General features: G+C 38.6%; 2 protein-coding genes across 3 annotated transcripts; one reads left to right on the forward strand and one right to left on the reverse strand.

The window, feature by feature from the left end:
• Nucleotides 1-1,615: 1,615 nt before the first annotated feature.
• On the reverse strand, nt 1,616-9,211 carry LOC113030233 (cationic amino acid transporter 2). Its single transcript, XM_026181467.1, has 12 exons — nt 9,198-9,211; nt 8,184-8,553; nt 7,910-8,065; nt 7,544-7,700; nt 7,320-7,453; nt 6,827-7,049; nt 6,509-6,645; nt 6,269-6,371; nt 2,435-2,568; nt 2,183-2,349; nt 1,885-1,993; nt 1,616-1,775 (listed from the first exon to the last, which is right to left on the reverse strand). Exons 2-12 carry the CDS (start codon nt 8,551-8,553, stop codon nt 1,633-1,635), a joined length of 1,833 nt encoding a protein of 610 aa, XP_026037252.1. The 5' UTR covers nt 9,198-9,211; the 3' UTR covers nt 1,616-1,632.
• Nucleotides 2,249-17,230, forward strand: casr (calcium-sensing receptor). 2 transcript variants are annotated; one of them, XM_026181465.1, is made up of 8 exons: nt 2,249-2,299; nt 3,079-3,102; nt 11,502-11,822; nt 11,901-12,207; nt 12,391-13,230; nt 13,323-13,553; nt 14,132-14,255; nt 14,338-17,230. In XM_026181465.1, the coding sequence occupies exons 3-8, from the start codon at nt 11,638-11,640 to the stop codon at nt 15,471-15,473; spliced, it is 2,823 nt and encodes a 940-aa protein (XP_026037250.1). In that variant the 5' UTR covers nt 2,249-2,299; nt 3,079-3,102; nt 11,502-11,637; the 3' UTR covers nt 15,474-17,230. The 2 variants fall into 2 exon arrangements, with proteins under 2 accessions (XP_026037250.1, XP_026037249.1); XM_026181464.1 differs by lacking the exons at nt 2,249-2,299; nt 3,079-3,102 and adding an exon at nt 9,498-10,592.
• The last annotated feature ends 1,068 nt before the right edge of the window (nt 17,231-18,298 follow it).

The following is an 18,298-nucleotide window of genomic DNA, read 5'->3' on the forward strand; positions in this document are numbered from 1 at the left end:
CCTTTCATGCATCCTCTTCATGCTCCACTCCCCATCTTGTTTGTGTAACAGACAGTTTTCAGGGTAGCTCACACAATTAACAACACTTTGGGCTGGTGTTTCCAAACTTGTGGCAAATACAGCGTGCATCACCGAAGCTGTGATTCTTCCTGCACACCATCGAAACCAACTTCTTGTGCTGAAGTCTTGTGTGTCCTTCAGTAGCTTCTGCCTGCTCTTCAGTCACTGTTGCAGCATTTAGACACTTTACACAGTGCAGCTGTAGAACTGTAAGGCCAAGGAACTGTGTGCCTTTGTTGTGTAAAAATGCCAGAGACTGGGGTAATGTAGGTGAATATACAGTGTATTTAGTGTGATATTTCTCAGTTCCTGACAAACCCACAGCTTTACTGTGTTCCAGCAGTGTATCCAATAGCAGTGACAACTCCTCCAGAGTAGCAGGTGGAATTTTTCTTTTTTGAGGACGGCTGCTTTTGCCTTTCACTACAGACGGCCTGTTTATGTTTTTATCGAGAGCATTTTTTAAAAACGGTGCCTGCTTAAACAAAGCACACATTTCATTGGTTCCTCTCATATCACGTGCTGTAAGTAAATGTGGCATTTGATCATAGCGTGGAGGCAGCATGGCTGTGTATGGGCATGTTTACAAAGGTTGTCATAGGGAAGGTATGTAAGAAAGAAAAAACTGAAAATAGGGAGACAGGAGTCAAAGTGCAGAGTATCTCATTCAAAACTTATAATGCCTTTTTAATTTCATGCATATCAAATGTTTACAGCAATAGAAAATTATTACTTTAAAGTCCATTTAATAACACAGTATTGGCTATATTGGCAGTTAAGTACAAGGCAAACAAACTAAACCCATGCCATTACAATGTATTCTGTACAGAAAAATAAAAGAGTTGAATTGCATTTAAACATGAAGGAATCGTGAGTAATATGACTCTGTCACATAAAAGAAATGGGCATCGTGAGTACAATTCCTTTTGAACAACTGTGACAGGATGATCACAAAATCCCCCTTCAGGGCTCAGCATAGGGGATCATCTGCCTCCATTTCACCCTGTCCCTAGCATACATTTCTGTCCTCCTATTTCACTACATGAACCTTCCATGAACCCTCTCTGTGGTCTTCCTTTTTTCCTCCTCCCTGGAAGTTCCATCTTCAACATCTTTTGTCCAGTGTATCCACCATCCCTCTTCTGCACATGTCCAGGCCATCTTGGCTCTCTGACTTTGTGTCCAAATGGCTCAACCTGAGCTGTCCTTCTGTCCATTCTGGTCGCTTCTACTAAAAACATTGTCATCTTAAACTCTGTTGTTCACAAAATCCAAATTTCTTTAGATTTTCTACCATTTAATATATAAGCTAAATGTTTTAGGGTTTGTTTTGTTATATAATACTAATAACTATGTGATTATACTTGAAATACTTGCTGAATCCTTCCTCATTCTTTCCTTTAATTAATACTTATAAGAAACAGTAATATAAAAGCAGAGTATTGCATAAAGCCTTGCATTGCTGGATGCTGCCAAATAAAAGTTTGTGAATTCCTGAGACAATCACCATTGTGAGATTTATGCAAATCAGGTATTCTTTTTAAAATTTATGTCATTAAATACACTATGTATTTATCCAGTTACGTCTTGTCCGGGTTTCGTGCTTTGCTCCATAGCAGCAGCGATGCTGTGAATACTGACTCGATCGTGTGAATTTTCAAGCCTTTGTTTCTGCACACTGTGGCGAACACCATAACAAAAGTAGATGATCAAACCTGTTCAAAATTTTAAAAGAAACGTAGCGGTCACACATATAAAAAGAGATATTTTTGCACATGTATAATCTTTTTTATGTATTCTGTAGCAGAAATGTGCTGCACATACCTACTCCCATCCACACTGTATAGCGGATCCAAGTGTCTGATCCAAGCTGAGCCATTAGATGGACATTGACAAAGGTACTAAAAATAGGAAGTAATGGGACAAAAGGAACCTGGGGATATAAAAGAGGAGAAGCATTGTTAAAAGATATTAAAGGAAAAAAAAAAACCCAAACCCCCCAAAATTCAGAACTTTGGAGCTTAAAAAATAAATAAACATGTAATGATAATACAGGTTGGCTAAATTTCTGTTTCTATTTCTATGCTTTCATTAATCAGTCTTCACTGTCTTTCTTTCATACCATGAAAGCAGCTTCTGCTGTATTCTGCGGTTGCCTCCAGACGATGAGGATGATTAGAAAAATCATTGCTACTATCACAGAAAGACAAAGTATGCTCCACCACTCCAGGGCTTGCAGGTAATCTACAGCCTCAGATACGAAGACGCTGAGAACAACTGCTAAAAAGACTGAGGAGAATCAATACGTTTGAGTTCTATTAATCAAAAATTAAATCAATAAAAAGTACAGTACAACAGAAAGATGATGACTCACTAATAACAAAAGTTAAAAGGGACACATTTTTTGATGTCCTTGTAGTGGCTTGGTATGGAGGACATAATATCCCTCCAATGGTAAAAGGTTCTGCTTTGCTTAGACTAGAATCATCACTGAGGTCAGTTTGATACCTGTAAAATTAAGGAAATATAATTTTAAAAAAGTGAAAACATTTAAGGTTTTTAGTTATTTCTACTTATAATATTCTCGTAAAGCACCAAATTATTATATTCCTGTTTTTTTTTTCTTGTTCACATCCTGGAGTCTATTTTTAATGTCTGAACAACACACATCAAGTCAACAGCACTTCATTACATGATCTTTTGTAATTATAAGCGACTGATTAAAGTAAAGAAAACCTGATGTCTTCATAAACTCTTCAAACAAGCAAACCCTGAGTCATTCATCTGTTTAATTTCATTACGCTCATTATTGTGCATTGTTATTTCCCTATCTAGCGTACTCACACATTTTATGACAGTAATATGACCGTATCATAGTCAATATTTTGAGGTTGTTGAGCCATTTTGTGACTGACCTGTGTATCTAAACATATTATTAGGTATACTGTAAGCATCATAGAAGGCAGTAATAATATTAATTCATTTGTATAAACAACTTAATTCCGTCTCTTATCACAGGTTCTTCGTAACCACTCATAAAAGGTAAGCTTCTTTCAATAACAAATATACAACCTTGTCTATACATATATGTCTTGAGTGACCGCTTATTTCTCTATACAGTGGCTTGCAAAAGTATTCGGCTCCCTTAAACTTTTCCAGATTTTGTCACATTACAGCCACAAACATGAATCAATTTTATTGGAGTTCCACGTGAAAGACCAACACAAAGTGGTGTACACGTGAGAGGTGGAACGAAAATCATACATGATTCCAAACATTTTTTACAAATAAATAACTGCAAAGTGGGGTGTGCATAATTATTCAGCCCCCTGAGTCAATACTTTGTAGAACCACCTTTTGCTGTAATTACAGCTGCCAGTCTTTTAGGGTCTGTCTCTACCAGCTTTGCACATCTAGAGACTGAAATCTTTGCCCATTCTTCTTTGCAAAACAGCTCCAGCTCAGTCAGATTAGATGGACAGCAGTTTTCAGATCTTGCCACAGATTGGATTTAGATCTGGACTTTGACTGGGCCATTCTAACACATGGATATGTTTTGTTTTAAGCCATTCCATTGTTGCCCTGGCTTTATGTTTAGGGTTGTTGTCCTGCTGGAAGGTGAACCTCCGCCCCAGTCTCAAGTCTTTTGCAGACTCCAAGAGGTTTTCTTCCAAGATTGCCCTGTATTTGGCTCCATCCAGCTTCTCATCAACTCTGACCAGCTTCCCTGTCCCTGCTGAAGAGAAGCACCCCCAGAGCATGATGCTGCCACCACCATGTTTGACAGTGGGGATGGTGTGTTCAGAGTGATGTGCAGTGTTAGTTTTCTGCCACACATAGCGTTTTGCATTTTGGCCAAAAAGTTCCATTTTGGTCTCATCTGACCAGAGCAGCTTCTTCCACATGTTTGCTGGGTCCCCCACATGGCTTGTGGCAAACTGCAAACGGGACTTCTTATGGTTTTCTGTTAACAATGGCTTTCTTCTTGCCACTCTTCCATAAAGGCCAACTTTGTGCACTGCACGACTAATAGTTGTCCTATGGACAGATTCCCCCACCTGAGCTGTAGATCTCTGCAGTTCGTCCAGAGTCACCATGGGCCTCTTGGCTGCATTTCTGATCAGCGCTCTCCTTGTTCGGCCTGTGAGTTTAGGTGGACGGCCTTGTCTTGGTAGGTTTACAGTTGTGCCATACTCCTTCCATTTCTGAATGATCGCTTGAACAGTGCTCCGTGGGATGTTCAAGGCTTGGGAAATCTTTTTGTAGCCTAAGCCTGCTTTAAATTTCTCAATAACTTTATCCCTGACCTGTCTGCTGTGTTCTTTGGACTTCATGGTGTTGTTGCTCCCAATAGAGCAGCTGTATTTGTACTGACATTAGATTACACACAGGTGCACTCTATTCAGTCATTAGCACTCATCAGGCAATGTCTATGGGCAACTGACTGCACTCAGACCAAAGGGGGCTGAATAATTATGCACACCCCACTTTGCAGTTATTTATTTGTAAAAAATGTTTGGAATCATGTATGATTTTCGTTCCACTTCTCACGTGTACACCACTTTGTATTGGTCTTTCACGTGGAATTCCAATAAAATTAATTCATGTTTGTGGCTGTAATGTGACAAAAAGTGGAAAAGTTCAAGGGGGCCAAATACTTTTGCAAGCCACTGTATTTTGTTAAGCCCTAGCAGCCTTAACTAATGAGCCACCACTGGTTGCCACTCAGTTTAGACAAGATCTCCAACAGCACTGGCTATAAGCCCCACAACATGACAAGGTCTCCACCGTGTTTTAGCTGCAGACATCACTCCATAAGACCTGTTGTCACTGGTTTTTAGTCTAGCTCTTGTCTTGTGTTGAGGTATTTGGCAAAGCTCAGCATTTACTCCTTGCTCCCTTCATTAAAATCACTTTTGAAGGGGAGCCATCGTTCCAGTGAGATCATCCAGTGGCTGGAACAACTGAGGGGACAGATGAATCTCTCAAATCCTGTGTTGGCTCTTTGTATATTTTGACTTTCAGATACTGTTCATTAGCTAATATTTCAAGCCATGTCTTCTTTTGTCCTCCACATTTCCAGTTTCTTCACTTATTAAAGACAAACTGGACGCCATGCCAAGATTGTGGTGTAGTGTTGTGTTTGGCATGCTGAACCTTTATGCAGGATTCAGAGGCAGAACTGGACTCAAAAAGACTTACAGGAAAGCCACAAACTAGAAAACCTGGAAACTCAGAATGGAATTAATAATCAACTAGGCGAACAAAACACGAGGGAGACAAAGCATGATGGTGGCTGGTACAAGGAACTAAGGAAACTGAGGTCTTAAATATACACTTGAGGCAAACAGGGAGATGAAACACGTAAGTGAACACAGCTGAACTAAATCAGGGAAACAAGACAGAGCAAAACTGACACAGGAGGTGAGACTATCAAAATAAGAGAGGAAGCATAAACACAGGGACGGAAACACAGACTCAAGACATACAACCCAAGGCAAGGAAAGGGTAAACAAACACAGAGGCATGACTGAGACAAGGGAGAGAGAGCAAGCACGGGACAGAAAGAGAGAGAGAGAGAGAGAGGACACGAGGGGTGACTAACATAACGAGAAATCAAGAACTATAACCAAACTCAGAAGCACAAGAGAACAATACACTCATTAACCATATATACATAAATCATCTTATACTTCTCCAAAGAAATAACTAACAAGTCCAAGCAAACTGTAATACTGGGTTAAAGACAAAGATGTGCCAATTTCTGGCTAATAGCTCTTTGTGTTATCTTTGGCATTAACTGGAAAAAAATAGCAACCAATGATGTTTGTGGGGGGGGGTCTGACAGGCTGCTAGGAACAAAGTGCGTCAAGATACAGTTTTAAACTGATGCTTTGTCTGTTAGACATATTACCATTTCATCCTTTCAGTTAGAAACCCTTTTATATTTGAAGGATTCATAGGTTAGTGATTGAACAAACAAAAAACATTCCTCTGAAAATGGTCAGGTACAAGGACTGAACTAAAACTGAGTGAAAACAGCCAGTGTGCAAAGAAAAACTTTGAAAGACCTTCAGAAAGCTGGACAACTAATGGTGAAGAACACTTTTAAAAAACGCAAGAAAGTCTTGTTTGTTAGGTGCAAAATATACCAATAATAAGCAGTAATAAGTGCAGTGCCAACATGCATACTTGTGATCATCTGTACCTTAATATGAGAATGCAAATGGCAACAAGTGTGTAGGCAAACAGGGTTCCAATCGACATCATGTCAACCAACGACTTCAGGTCAAACAATAAAGCCATGATAGCTGCAAAGAAGTAGGAGAAATTAAATATGTTTATAAATTCTGCAACCATTTTATCAGCGTAGTAGCTGATGGCCTTAACAAAATCAAATAATTAATAATAATAATTATATTATAATCTCTTCTAAAGTTAGTTATACCTGCTACGACCCCTGAAGCCAGTGTAGCAATGACAGGACTTTGTCTGTCACTCATGTTACTGAGAGGTCTGAAGAGCAGTCCATCCCGGGCCATGGCAAAGAGAACACGAGGCATCGGGAACATTGATCCTAGAAGGCTTCGGAAAAAAGCTCATAGCTCATTAACAGCAATTCAGTTATTCTCGTGTCCCTGTTTTAATTCCTAGTAATGATCCCATTGATTTTATTTGGTGTATGTGCTATAAATGTCACCAAAGGGGTATTGTAATGTATAAAGAATTGTAGGTTTGTTTATACGTGATACTTCATGCATTATACCTTGTTGAGAGCGCACAGAGTGATCCCACAGCAACTGCATACTTTGCAGGGCCCCAACCGATGTATGTAAAGGCTACAGGCAGTGGGCTGTGAACGCTGAGCAAATAGTATGGCATCAAAAGAGTCAGGGTGGCAGACACACCAAAATAAGCCAAGAAGCAGATAAGGAGAGACGCCACAATCCCGAGTGGGATTGACTTCTGAGGGTTCTGAACCTCCTCTCCTAAAGAAAAACACAAAATTATCCCAGTGTGGTTTATGCCATCATTTAATCTTTAGATGCGTTTTTATGACATAGCACCATGTCTATAAAATAAACTATTTTACAAAATGTATATGCTGTAGAGAATATTCTAGTGTCCAAAGATCTCTGTGTTTTTCTGGACAATTGAAATTGCCACAAACATCTTCTGATGTCATTGTGATCAAATTTTCACTTTCCTTATGCAGTGCATTATAATTACTGGCTTTGCACTTAAATTCTAAAAGTTACCTGTTGTTGCAATGCAGTCAAATCCAACAAATGCATAAAAGCAAGTGGCTGCTCCTGCTAATGTCCCCTCAAAACCAAAAGGGAAAAATCCTCCGCTGCCATATGTGGTGGTTTTATTCAGGGTCGTATAGTTCCTGTAAACAGTGATCAACAGTCAAGCAGCTAAAAAAAAGAAAGAAAAATACAGCAGAAGCCAAAATAACGGGGCAGTTGGGAGGCCATACTCGGATTGGTTTGGAAGGGTGTCTTCATATCTGTACCAGTTGTTGATGTCCCCCTTTATGAACCCAGAGAGGATAACAAAGAGCAACACCAAGATATTAACTGCTGTAAAAACTTTATTTACAGTGGCCGATTCTTTAACACCAAATGCAAGAATCCCTAGAAAGAAAAATATATAAGAATTAATTTCACCATGTCAATGAACCTAGTGGAAACTCATTTGTCAAATATTTACTTTAGTCAAAAATATGTAGGACACTTTAACCTCTTGTGTTTGTTTGTTTTTAATCATTTTTTAAACTTACAATAAACTAAGAGTACCTGTATTATGTTAATAAATAATTAGGTTTTTAGTATATGAAACTTACCTGCCAAGAGCATAATGATACCTGCTGCAAAGAAGTCTGGATAGGGAGCCAATCCAGGTAAATCCATTGCAACCTGTTTGCCTAAAGAGTTGGCAATGACATTTCCAATGAGATCATCAAAGGTCCCACTCCATGCTCTGGCTACACTTGATGTCCCTTAACAACAGAAGCCATTAGCAAACAATACCCAGTGTTACTTAAAATCACTTGACAAATATTATTTTAATCTATGATTTTTCCAGGATTAATATTCATTCAATGGCCTTATTGTTACCTATGACATAAGACAGCAGGAGGTTCCAGCCTGTGACAAAAGCCCATATCTCACCCACAGTCACGTAGCTATAGAGATAAGCAGAGCCAGTTTTGGGAACACGAGCTCCAAATTCAGCATAACACAGTCCTGCAAAGATGGAGGCCACTGCTGCTATCAGGAAGGAGATTATGATACTAGGCCCGGCCACAGCTCTGGCCACTTCTCCTGAAAGCACATACACACCGGCCCCCAGTGTGCTGCCGACCCCAAGAGCCACCAAATCAAGGGTAGTCAGACACCGGCGAAAGTTGGACACTTCACCCTCAGGCTCCAGAGGTTTTCTACGTGAAATATTCTGCAGAAACTGCAGCACCTTTGCACCGGACATCTGTGATAATTAGGAATTATTCAGTTAATTGTGTGGGTACTAGAAGAAAATCAAAACTTGAGAACTGGTAGTGAGAAAATTGTGAATACAACCAGGACTAGATTTTAATTATTTTTATGCTGTTATCTGATCAAACAAAGTAAATTTGTTTTGTTTTACAGTTCATTTAATCCGAGTTGGTAAATGATAAATGGACTAGTTCTTACGTAGCACTGTTCTGCTCTACTTGAGCACTCAAAGCCTTTATGCATTTAATAATAATTATTATTAGTGTATAAATCACCATATGACTTCACAAATGAACAAGCTCACATTTCATACCATCAACAGTAAGCTACAACTACACATACAGAGACTTTACTGAACAGTAGAGACTATAAGCACTAATTTTTACTTTGTTATTCATGCAAGAATTTGACAAGTATATTTCATGGTCTATTTGCTGAGTAAATGAGGGCAGATAGTGCTTTATCATTATAAATTTATGATTTTACAGTGTTTATATAATGTACCGATGATTCACCGTGACTCAGATAAGATGTCATTACAAAATAAGCCATGCACACTAATTACACAAACTAACAAACTGAGATTACAGCTGATATATTAAAGTCACATCAATAAAAAAAGAGAGGCATTCCTACCTTTCTAGCTAAACTCTGTGTGAGTCTGTTTTGATCTGTCCCACTCCACACTGTGTATGAGAATAAATTCATTCACCGTGAACTCTTCACAGCCCAACATTTTTTTACACATTATGTTACATTTCAGACTTATGTGCCATTTCTGAAAAAGAGGGGATCAGAATGATTTGTGTGAGCACTCACATATCAAGACTTTATAAAGGTGGGAGCAAGCGGGAAAAAACTTATTTTAGCTGTTTTTTGTGCGTAGATGACACTTATACTAAACATGTTTTTACATTTGAATTAAACTGAATGCTATAAAAAAAAAGCTATTGAAACCTTAATGATGAATTGCTCTTACTGATTCATACATTCGGTCATAAAGACGTGCTGGTGAATTTATTAATTCACTTTATAATTTATTTTTACTTCAAATCTAGAAACACATTTACTCATTTATTGTCATTTCTTTCAATAATATGTGAACAAATTAAGCATGCACTAATTTGCTGTAAGATTATTGGCCTCATTTAACAAATGCTACTGTTAATGGTTCTCACAGTACTTTATACGCCTGCTGATTAGCATACCAAGGTCTGCATGTAGTATGACGACCTTCCTCTAGCTATAAAGAAGTTGACTGAAACTTAGAACAGACTTATTAGACTTATTGTAACCTCTGGAGAGCTTCTGTGTGCCTGATGTCTCGTGAACACACAGTCGCCTTGGGACCCTGGTAAGTCAACACGTTGTAAAGTGAAATGGTTTTCACTGGAGACATCTCCTCAGCAACAAATTGACTTGTTCATCAGAGCGGGAATCAACTAATTGTTTGGAGAACAATTAGTTGAACATAAGGGTACAATCCATTGCTTCCAGGAGTTCATGGAATCACAATGCAGATGAAATACAATAAAAATGTAAACGTGAAAAAGGCACTTAGTTATTACATAATAAAAATAGTAATACTACTACTATTAATAATATTACACAGAACCCTGTTCCAAATCCAGTTTAAAATACCATTTTTATCAAAGCCCATACAGAAAGGCAATCTCCACAACTCGTCTTTTTTAATCCAACAATGAGGCTGTGTACTAGGAAATACATTAATTTTCATTTGTAATAGCGTAGACAAAAGAATAGATTTTAAGCCCCAACCTATCCTCTGCCACTTTAGATGTGATTTCTTTCAGGAGGAGTGAACTGTGAGCTGACTTCATTAGCTGAAGGAAATGGCCTATCCTTCTCTTTGTTAATGATTCATCTGCAGAAAGAGGTTCAGAAGCCAGCAGCATTGTCTAGCGAAATCATTCAGCAGTCAGGATATTTTGGAAAAAGTCCTTAAAATCGACGAATAGCTGCAAATTGACTGTTTCACATGTCTTTAAGTAATACTCGGGAATTTGGGAGGTAAGTTTTATTTGAGTTTATATGCCATATTTTTGTTGTTTTAAATGGATGTTTAAAAAGCAGGACATTATTTTAACCAATAGACCCATAACTACTTTCTAATTTAGGTTTTTAATCATTTGAAACCAGTAATAAAACCATGGTTACTGGCTTTATTGATTTTAAAACACTTTTGAATCGATTTTTAATCACAGTTTAGTTAAAACTGTTCTTTGAATTAACTGAGTTACTTTCTGTTTTTTTAACATTTACCTGCAAGATGTAATAAATCCTAATTGTAGAAAATTGATGTGTTTTTTTTTGTTTCTCCTTAGTGCAATAAAAATTCTTCTTCTCCGTAATGTGGCAAACAATGGCTCCTAGGGGTTGTAGTTGCTTCATTATCACGGCTCTGCCCCAGCATTTTTCCAGCAGTATTAACCAGCTGCAGCAGGGCCGCTATGGCTTTTCTCCATGGTGACTGGGTTCACTGGCCATAGCATTTGCAGGAAGGTCATTAGAGTGTGACTTCTCTCTTGGCTCATGTATATCCTGTGCTTGTTTCAGTTCATCTAGGATATTTCAAGAACACTATGACACTGTTAGTGAGGTGTGAAATGTTTAAATTTATCTCTTCTTAGAATTACAACTAAAGAAGTCAGCTCATTAAGAAAAATCCTAACTCTTAGAAAACTTCTGTATCTGAGTGGTCTGGCTCAAGCAAGAAATATAGCCTTAGGCCATGATGGCTCATTACAATATTTTGTCCCTGCTTAAGCTGGAAAATGAACTCAATAATTGGAGTTAAGTCAGTATTACACACTCGGCATATTCCTGTGTTTTTCTGAATTAAAAACGGAAAACTCTAACGATTTCACCAGTGGTACTTATTTCTAACCAATGAGTTGTTCATCTCTGTGTTTCAAACAGGTAGACCTTCATCAGCATAAACATGAATAACACAAAACAACCCAGCAGGCAGATTGATGGGAGAAGTTAATATTGAAATTTTCTTCACCCTGGGAAGTCACAGAAAACAATCGTATCCAATCAAAGACAAAAAAAGATGAGACTGCTTCTGTATTATTTGACACTGCTGGGGTCCAGTTATGTGATTTCAACGTACGGACCCCACCAGAGAGCACAGATGACTGGTGATATTTTACTTGGAGGTCTTTTCCCCTTACACTTTGGCATTGCATCCAAAGATCAAGACCTTGCAGCCCGGCCAGAATCCACTCAGTGTGTCAGGTAATTTATGCTCTGAGGTAACAAAAAACCCTTTTGCAAACCAAGTGTGTCATACTCATGCCTTTTTTCTTTGCACAGGTTCAATTTCCGTGGTTTTCGTTGGCTCCAGGCCATGATTTTCGCGATTGAAGAGATTAACAACAGCAGTACGCTCCTTCCCAACATCACGCTGGGCTACAGGATTTTTGACACTTGCAACACTGTGTCAAAAGCCTTGGAAGCCACCCTAAGTTTTGTGGCCCAAAATAAGATCGACTCTTTAAATTTAGATGAGTTTTGCAACTGTACTGATCACATACCATCAACCATTGCAGTAGTAGGAGCTGCTGGATCTGCTGTCTCCACAGCAGTTGCAAACTTGCTGGGTCTATTTTATATCCCTCAGGTGAGTTGCTGGGTAATAGCTATGTCAACAACACATCATTACTTCATTATCTACATCCATAAAAATTAAGTCTACATATAATGATTTTCGTGTTTGTTCAATAAATGATTTGAAAGTGGTTAAAGATAATTAAGAAGATGCAATGAAAACCTGATAGATTAACTGAGCAATTTCCTGTTTCAGATCAGTTATGCCTCGTCTAGCCGCCTACTGAGCAACAAGAATCAGTACAAGTCCTTCATGAGAACCATTCCTACAGATGAGTACCAGGCCACAGCCATGGCAGACATTATTGAGTACTTTCAGTGGAACTGGGTCATTGCTGTGGCCTCCGATGATGAGTATGGGCGTCCAGGGATTGAAAAGTTTGAGAAGGAGATGGAAGAGCGAGACATCTGCATTCATCTAAATGAACTTATTTCTCAGTATTTTGAGGATCACGAAATCAAAGCACTGGCTGACAGGATTGAAAATTCCACAGCTAAAGTAATCGTTGTGTTCGCCAGTGGCCCAGATGTCGAACCTCTAATCAAAGAGATGGTTAGGAGAAACATCACAGATCGGATCTGGTTAGCCAGTGAAGCTTGGGCAATCTCCTCCCTTGTTGCTAAACCAGAATATCTTGATGTTATGGCAGGGACTATTGGTTTTGCTCTAAAGGCAGGTCGTATACCTGGCTTTAGAGAGTTCTTACGGCACGTCCAACCAAAGAAAGACAGTCATAATGAATTTGTCAGAGAGTTTTGGGAAGAAACTTTCAACTGCTATCTAGAAGATAGCCCGAGATTCCAAGAAAGTGAGAATGGCAGCACTAGTTTCAGGCCTTTGTGTAGTGGTGAGGAGGACATCGCAAGTGTTGAAACACCATACCTGGACTACAAACACCTTCGTATCTCCTATAACGTTTATGTTGCAGTTTATTCCATAGCACAGGCGCTACAGGACATACTCACATGCACACCTGGACGTGGACTTTTTGCAAACAATTCCTGCGCAGATATAAAAAAAATGGAAGCATGGCAGGTACAATGTATTTAATTTATGTTTAATAAAAGGAGTTAAATATTAGATATGCCAATGTGTGAATGATGAAAGCATGTTCTTCTATTTCTCAGGTCCTTAAGCAGCTTAGGCATTTGAACTACACCAACAGCATGGGAGAAAAGATGCGCTTTGACGAGAACTCAGATATGGAAGCAAATTACACCATTATAAACTGGCACAGGTCTACTGAAGATGGCTCTGTGGTTTTTGAGGAGGTTGGATATTACAACATGCATGCCAAGAGAGGAGCCAAGCTGTTCATTGACAGGACAAAGATTCTTTGGAATGGCTATAGCACAGAGGTCAGTGAAACTCTTTTGTATATCCATTAAAACACTGTTATTTCTTGTCATTGAGGAAAAACAAGGGAACGCGGCTCTGACTTATCAGTGTCTCAGCTGATAAATGGTACTTTTTAAGGTAAAACAGCTGCCTGCATAAGTACTATCGGAGCAATAAGAGTGAACCAAAACTAAAGTTGTGATTTTATGTGAAGCTAAATACAGATGTCACCTTTGTGGTTGTGGATTACCATTTTTCAGCTCCGAGTTTTGCATTTTAGCCCTTGCCATCTGGGAAGTAGTCCCCCTGTTGGCCTCCTTTCTCTCCACCACTGGAAATGCAGTGTATGGCCCACCTTACAGGGCCAGTATTTGAGACTCACATGTATGGTATAGTTTCCACATCCATAAGTCAGGTGGTGTCTGCTTCAGTCTCTGTTATGTAAGATGGTGTGTGTGAAGTTCCATGCCTTCCGCTTCTGTAACGTAGACTTCTTTTTAAATTAGTACTGGGGGATTTCTTTATTTCTATTTTACATTTGAATGCCCATCTAAATCAACCCCTCTCATTAACCTTCCTGTTATTTTATCTTCTAAAGGTGCCATTCTCTAACTGCAGCGAGGACTGTGAACCTGGCACAAGAAAGGGGATCATAGACAGCATGCCTACTTGCTGCTTTGAATGCACAGAGTGTTCTGATGGTGAATACAGTAATCATAAAGGTATGTAGGTAGATGCAAAACACTCTCTGTTAATGTTAGACTTGATGAATGATAGAGTTTTAACACAGTTTCTCTTATACAGATGCCAGTGTTTGTGCCAAGTGTCCAAATAACTCCTGGTCAAACGGGAACCACACATTCTGTTTCCTCAAGGAAGTCGAGTTTCTCTCCTGGACAGAACCATTTGGGATAGCTCTGGCTATATGTGCAGTACTGGGTGTTGTCTTGACAGCCTTTGTGATTGGAGTCTTTGTCAGATTTCGCAACACCCCAATTGTGAAGGCCACAAACCGAGAACTATCATATGTGCTCCTTTTCTCACTTATCTGTTGCTTCTCCAGCTCTCTCATCTTTATTGGAGAGCCACAAGACTGGACATGCCGTTTACGCCAACCCGCCTTTGGGGTCAGTTTTGTTCTCTGCATCTCCTGCATCCTTGTCAAAACTAACAGAGTCCTTTTGGTATTTGAGGCCAAGATTCCTACGAGTCTCCATCGTAAATGGTGGGGATTGAATCTGCAGTTTCTCCTGGTGTTTCTGTGCACATTTGTCCAAGTCATGATATGTGTGGTCTGGCTTTACAACGCCCCTCCTTCTAGTTACCAAAATCATGACATCGATGAGATCATTTTTATCACATGCAATGAGGGCTCTGTGATGGCTCTTGGGTTTTTAATTGGCTACACGTGCATATTGGCAGCCATATGTTTCTTCTTTGCATTTAAGTCACGGAAACTTCCAGAAAACTTTACAGAGGCCAAGTTCATTACTTTTAGCATGCTCATATTCTTTATTGTTTGGATCTCTTTTATTCCTGCATACTTCAGTACTTACGGCAAGTTTGTTTCAGCTGTGGAGGTCATTGCTATCCTGGCATCTAGCTTTGGGATGCTAGCCTGTATCTTCTTCAACAAGGTCTACATCATCCTCTTCAAACCCTCCAGGAACACGATTGAGGAAGTCAGATGCAGCACTGCAGCCCATGCTTTCAAAGTGGCTGCCAAAGCTACATTAAAACACAGCACAACTTCAAGAAAAAAGTCCGGCAGCCTCGGTGGGTCTTCTGCCTCAACTCCTTCCTCATCCATCAGCGTCAAGACCAATGGCAATGACTACGACACTGCCTCAGGAAAGCACAGGCCAAGGGTGAGCTTTGGGAGTGGAACAGTTACTTTGTCCTTGAGTTTCGAGGAGTCCAGGAGGAGTTCTCTGATGTGATTGCTAGGTGTTGATGTGTCACCTTCACTGATCCAAATTAAGTAGCAGTGTATTTTTTTAGACTTTGTTTTGGAATTTATTTTAATGTAGATTTTTTTCTTTAAATTTTTTCCCTCTCCATATTTTATCAGAATGATCAGTCAAAACAATATACTGTCTATGAATTCTGTTACTTTTGGTATTTCTGATTAATGTTAACTCTGCTAATATGGTAAAACACAGCAATACAAGCAAAATTTCCAATTGTTGCCTGTTCTTTAAAGGATTATCTACTTTCTAAAAGGCGTTCGCACTGTTTTGTGGCACAATGTTCCCTCCTCTGATAAATATCCTCCTATATTCCCTCTATTGTATTTTGTTATGACACTATGAGCTTGTAAAATACAAACTAACTACCTATAATGTTATGTATATAATAAAAATGAACCAAGATGCAAGTAAAAATTACCTAAATTCTCTTGGAAATAGATCTTATTACTAGAAAATCTGGTGAACACACTGACTAAAGGGGATTCTGGTCTTTCTAAGAACTTGCTCTGCTTGTGGTTTGCTTATCACAAGTATCTGACAACTGCAAACAGTGCAGGCCTGTCTCGCATGTTAATGTCATTCGTGCAGTAATCCTGCCCTGCAGTCATTTCTTTACAATGGTGGTGTGAGGAGTAGCCATCTGCTTGCCAACTGTAAAATCTGTAACTTTTCTAAACTCTATGGTACGTGTTTATTTCAGGGCTGCAGAGATACTTTTACATATAAAGCTGTTTAACAAATCACTGAACGTTTATTGAACAGACGATACAGTACACCCATAAATGTACATGTTCGTGGGTGTACTGAGCACAAATAATAGTATAATAGTGGCTATGTGGAGTCTGCTCTCAAAAACATCCCATCATTTGTTACCAGAATATTGTGAAAGAGCACCTTGTACCTTTACAAAGCTAATGATATTTTTTGTGAACTTTCTACTTTAAATTAAGGTTTAACTCCTTAAGAATGATAAAGGATAGAGAACTGAGTATTAACATGTATATGAAATTATCAACACAAAAGTGAAATACAATAGAGAAGGTATCATAATGTAAGACTTCTTTGATGGTGCAGAATCTCCTGAAACTCAATACAACAAATTACATTTACAACCCTTAAAAGAAATGAATACAGGGAGACATTAAAAAAGGACAAATCCAGTTTTTTAGAGTACCCCACATTTAATCAAAATTATTACTTTGGAATGACCTCAACTGGTCAGTAAATGACAAACCACAATATAGTTGAGTTTCAGCAGTTCAATCTGAATATATAGTCAAAAATGTCTCTTGTCAGTTCATCAAGTCTGAGCTACACCAGAAGGAAGTGCATGTTTCAAATGAATACTGTTAATGGATGTTTGGCCAGTTATGAAATGAAATTGTTTCTTTAATTCTCCTGTTGTGAATGTTTAATGTGTGTATTTAATAAAGGCGGAGATAGCCACGATGGTTTACATATTATTAGTGTCAGTACACTGACGTTGTCTATTTTTCTGACTTAGATGAAAGTCCAGTCATATTTTATGACTAATTAAAACAGAAATTATATAGCCCACACTGTGTGAACATGAAAGCCAAGACTTGGAAAATTTATAGCTCAACACCACCATCTAGGAACGCAGCCAAGGAAATATTCCTCTGAAAAGTAGTGACATCTATTGTTTCAGTGCCCTCTACAACTGAAGTCAAAACCACAACCCCACATCCAAGTCTCAAAATATAATAAAATCCCACGAGCTATGTAATAGCATATTAATATAATATAATACATGTACACTATGTTACAAAAATAAGGTAAAAGGGCATCTCACAAGCACCAGACCTCCCACATGTCTCAATAAGAGGTCAGTGTGCTCAGTTATTCAGGACCACACTCGACCTGAAACTGACTGAGGTGCAGCTGGACAACCAACTCCTCTGTTGACAGGAAGAAACGAGCTTTATCTGTAGAGGCTCAAATATAGCTCTGCAGCATGACCAGCATGTTGCTGACATCTGAACTCTAGGGTGGGATGAACCATAGACTGAGCAAAATAACCAGGAAGCATTGCATGCTGTGCACATCTGTCAAAGCTTGCCCTAGCTGAAAAAGGAGAGGGTTTTGTCAAAGTACTGTAATTATTCAAATGGAAAACACTGGCACACCTGCAAGTGGAAATAGGAAATTTGATTGAATTTTAACTACAGTGGAGTAGAAATTTACCCTTTCACAAAGTTTATTTAAGCTAAATCTTTCATATTTTATTCACATAAAAATCTCACAAAATTAAACGTGGAAAGAGAAAAGACTGGAAAGCAAACTTTCAAAGGCTGTAGTGCTGTTGCATTTAGCTTTTCTACAAGCTGTTTACTTATGACTCTCCATCAATGCTCAGAATTAGCAAAAACAACAACAACAACAACAACAAATAGAAACAAATTAAAAACCCCGAGTACAAAATCCAAATTCAAATAAATAAACAAGTCCATATTATAGTCAATTTATACCAATTTGCATAGGTAGAATAGACACAAATTAAGCTAAAGTCATTTATAAGACATCTTAAGTGGGAATAAAGATAAGATAAAACCTTTTAATCTTGTTAGAGATTCTTCTGCTTTTTTTTTTTTAGAAATATGAGCAGAATCAGAAGCACTGTGTGTAGAGCAATGACTGCATAGTAGTGAAAATTTATAAACTAACGTAACAACAGTTAAAAATGTATCCGTGAGTTTTGTCCTCCAGTAGTTTTTGGTGTCATCAACAGATCGCAAACTTCAATTTTGAAATTTTCACAACGGAAGTATTTATGT

The sequence above is a fragment of the Astatotilapia calliptera genome, chromosome 10 (assembly GCF_900246225.1).
Source record: "Astatotilapia calliptera chromosome 10, fAstCal1.2, whole genome shotgun sequence".
Classification (NCBI taxonomy): Eukaryota; Metazoa; Chordata; class Actinopteri; order Cichliformes; family Cichlidae; genus Astatotilapia; species Astatotilapia calliptera.

Excerpts from the sequence above, each read along its gene's own strand:
- casr (XM_026181465.1), top strand. The coding sequence starts at position 11,638 with ATGAGACTGCTTCTGTATTATTTGACACTGCTGGGGTCCAGTTATGTG. Across the intron at positions 13,231-13,322 it reads AAAAAATGGAAGCATGGCAG|GTCCTTAAGCAGCTTAGGCA; the intron begins GTACAATGTATT and ends TCTATTTCTCAG. Across the intron at positions 14,256-14,337 it reads TGAATACAGTAATCATAAAG|ATGCCAGTGTTTGTGCCAAG; the intron begins GTATGTAGGTAG and ends TCTCTTATACAG.
- LOC113030233 (XM_026181467.1), bottom strand. The coding sequence starts at position 8,553 with ATGTCCGGTGCAAAGGTGCTGCAGTTTCTGCAGAATATTTCACGTAGA. Across the intron at positions 2,569-6,268 it reads ATTTGCATTCTCATATTAAG|GTATCAAACTGACCTCAGTG; the intron begins GTACAGATGATC and ends TTAATTTTACAG. Across the intron at positions 1,994-2,182 it reads CAGCAGAAGCTGCTTTCATG|GTTCCTTTTGTCCCATTACT; the intron begins GTATGAAAGAAA and ends TTATATCCCCAG.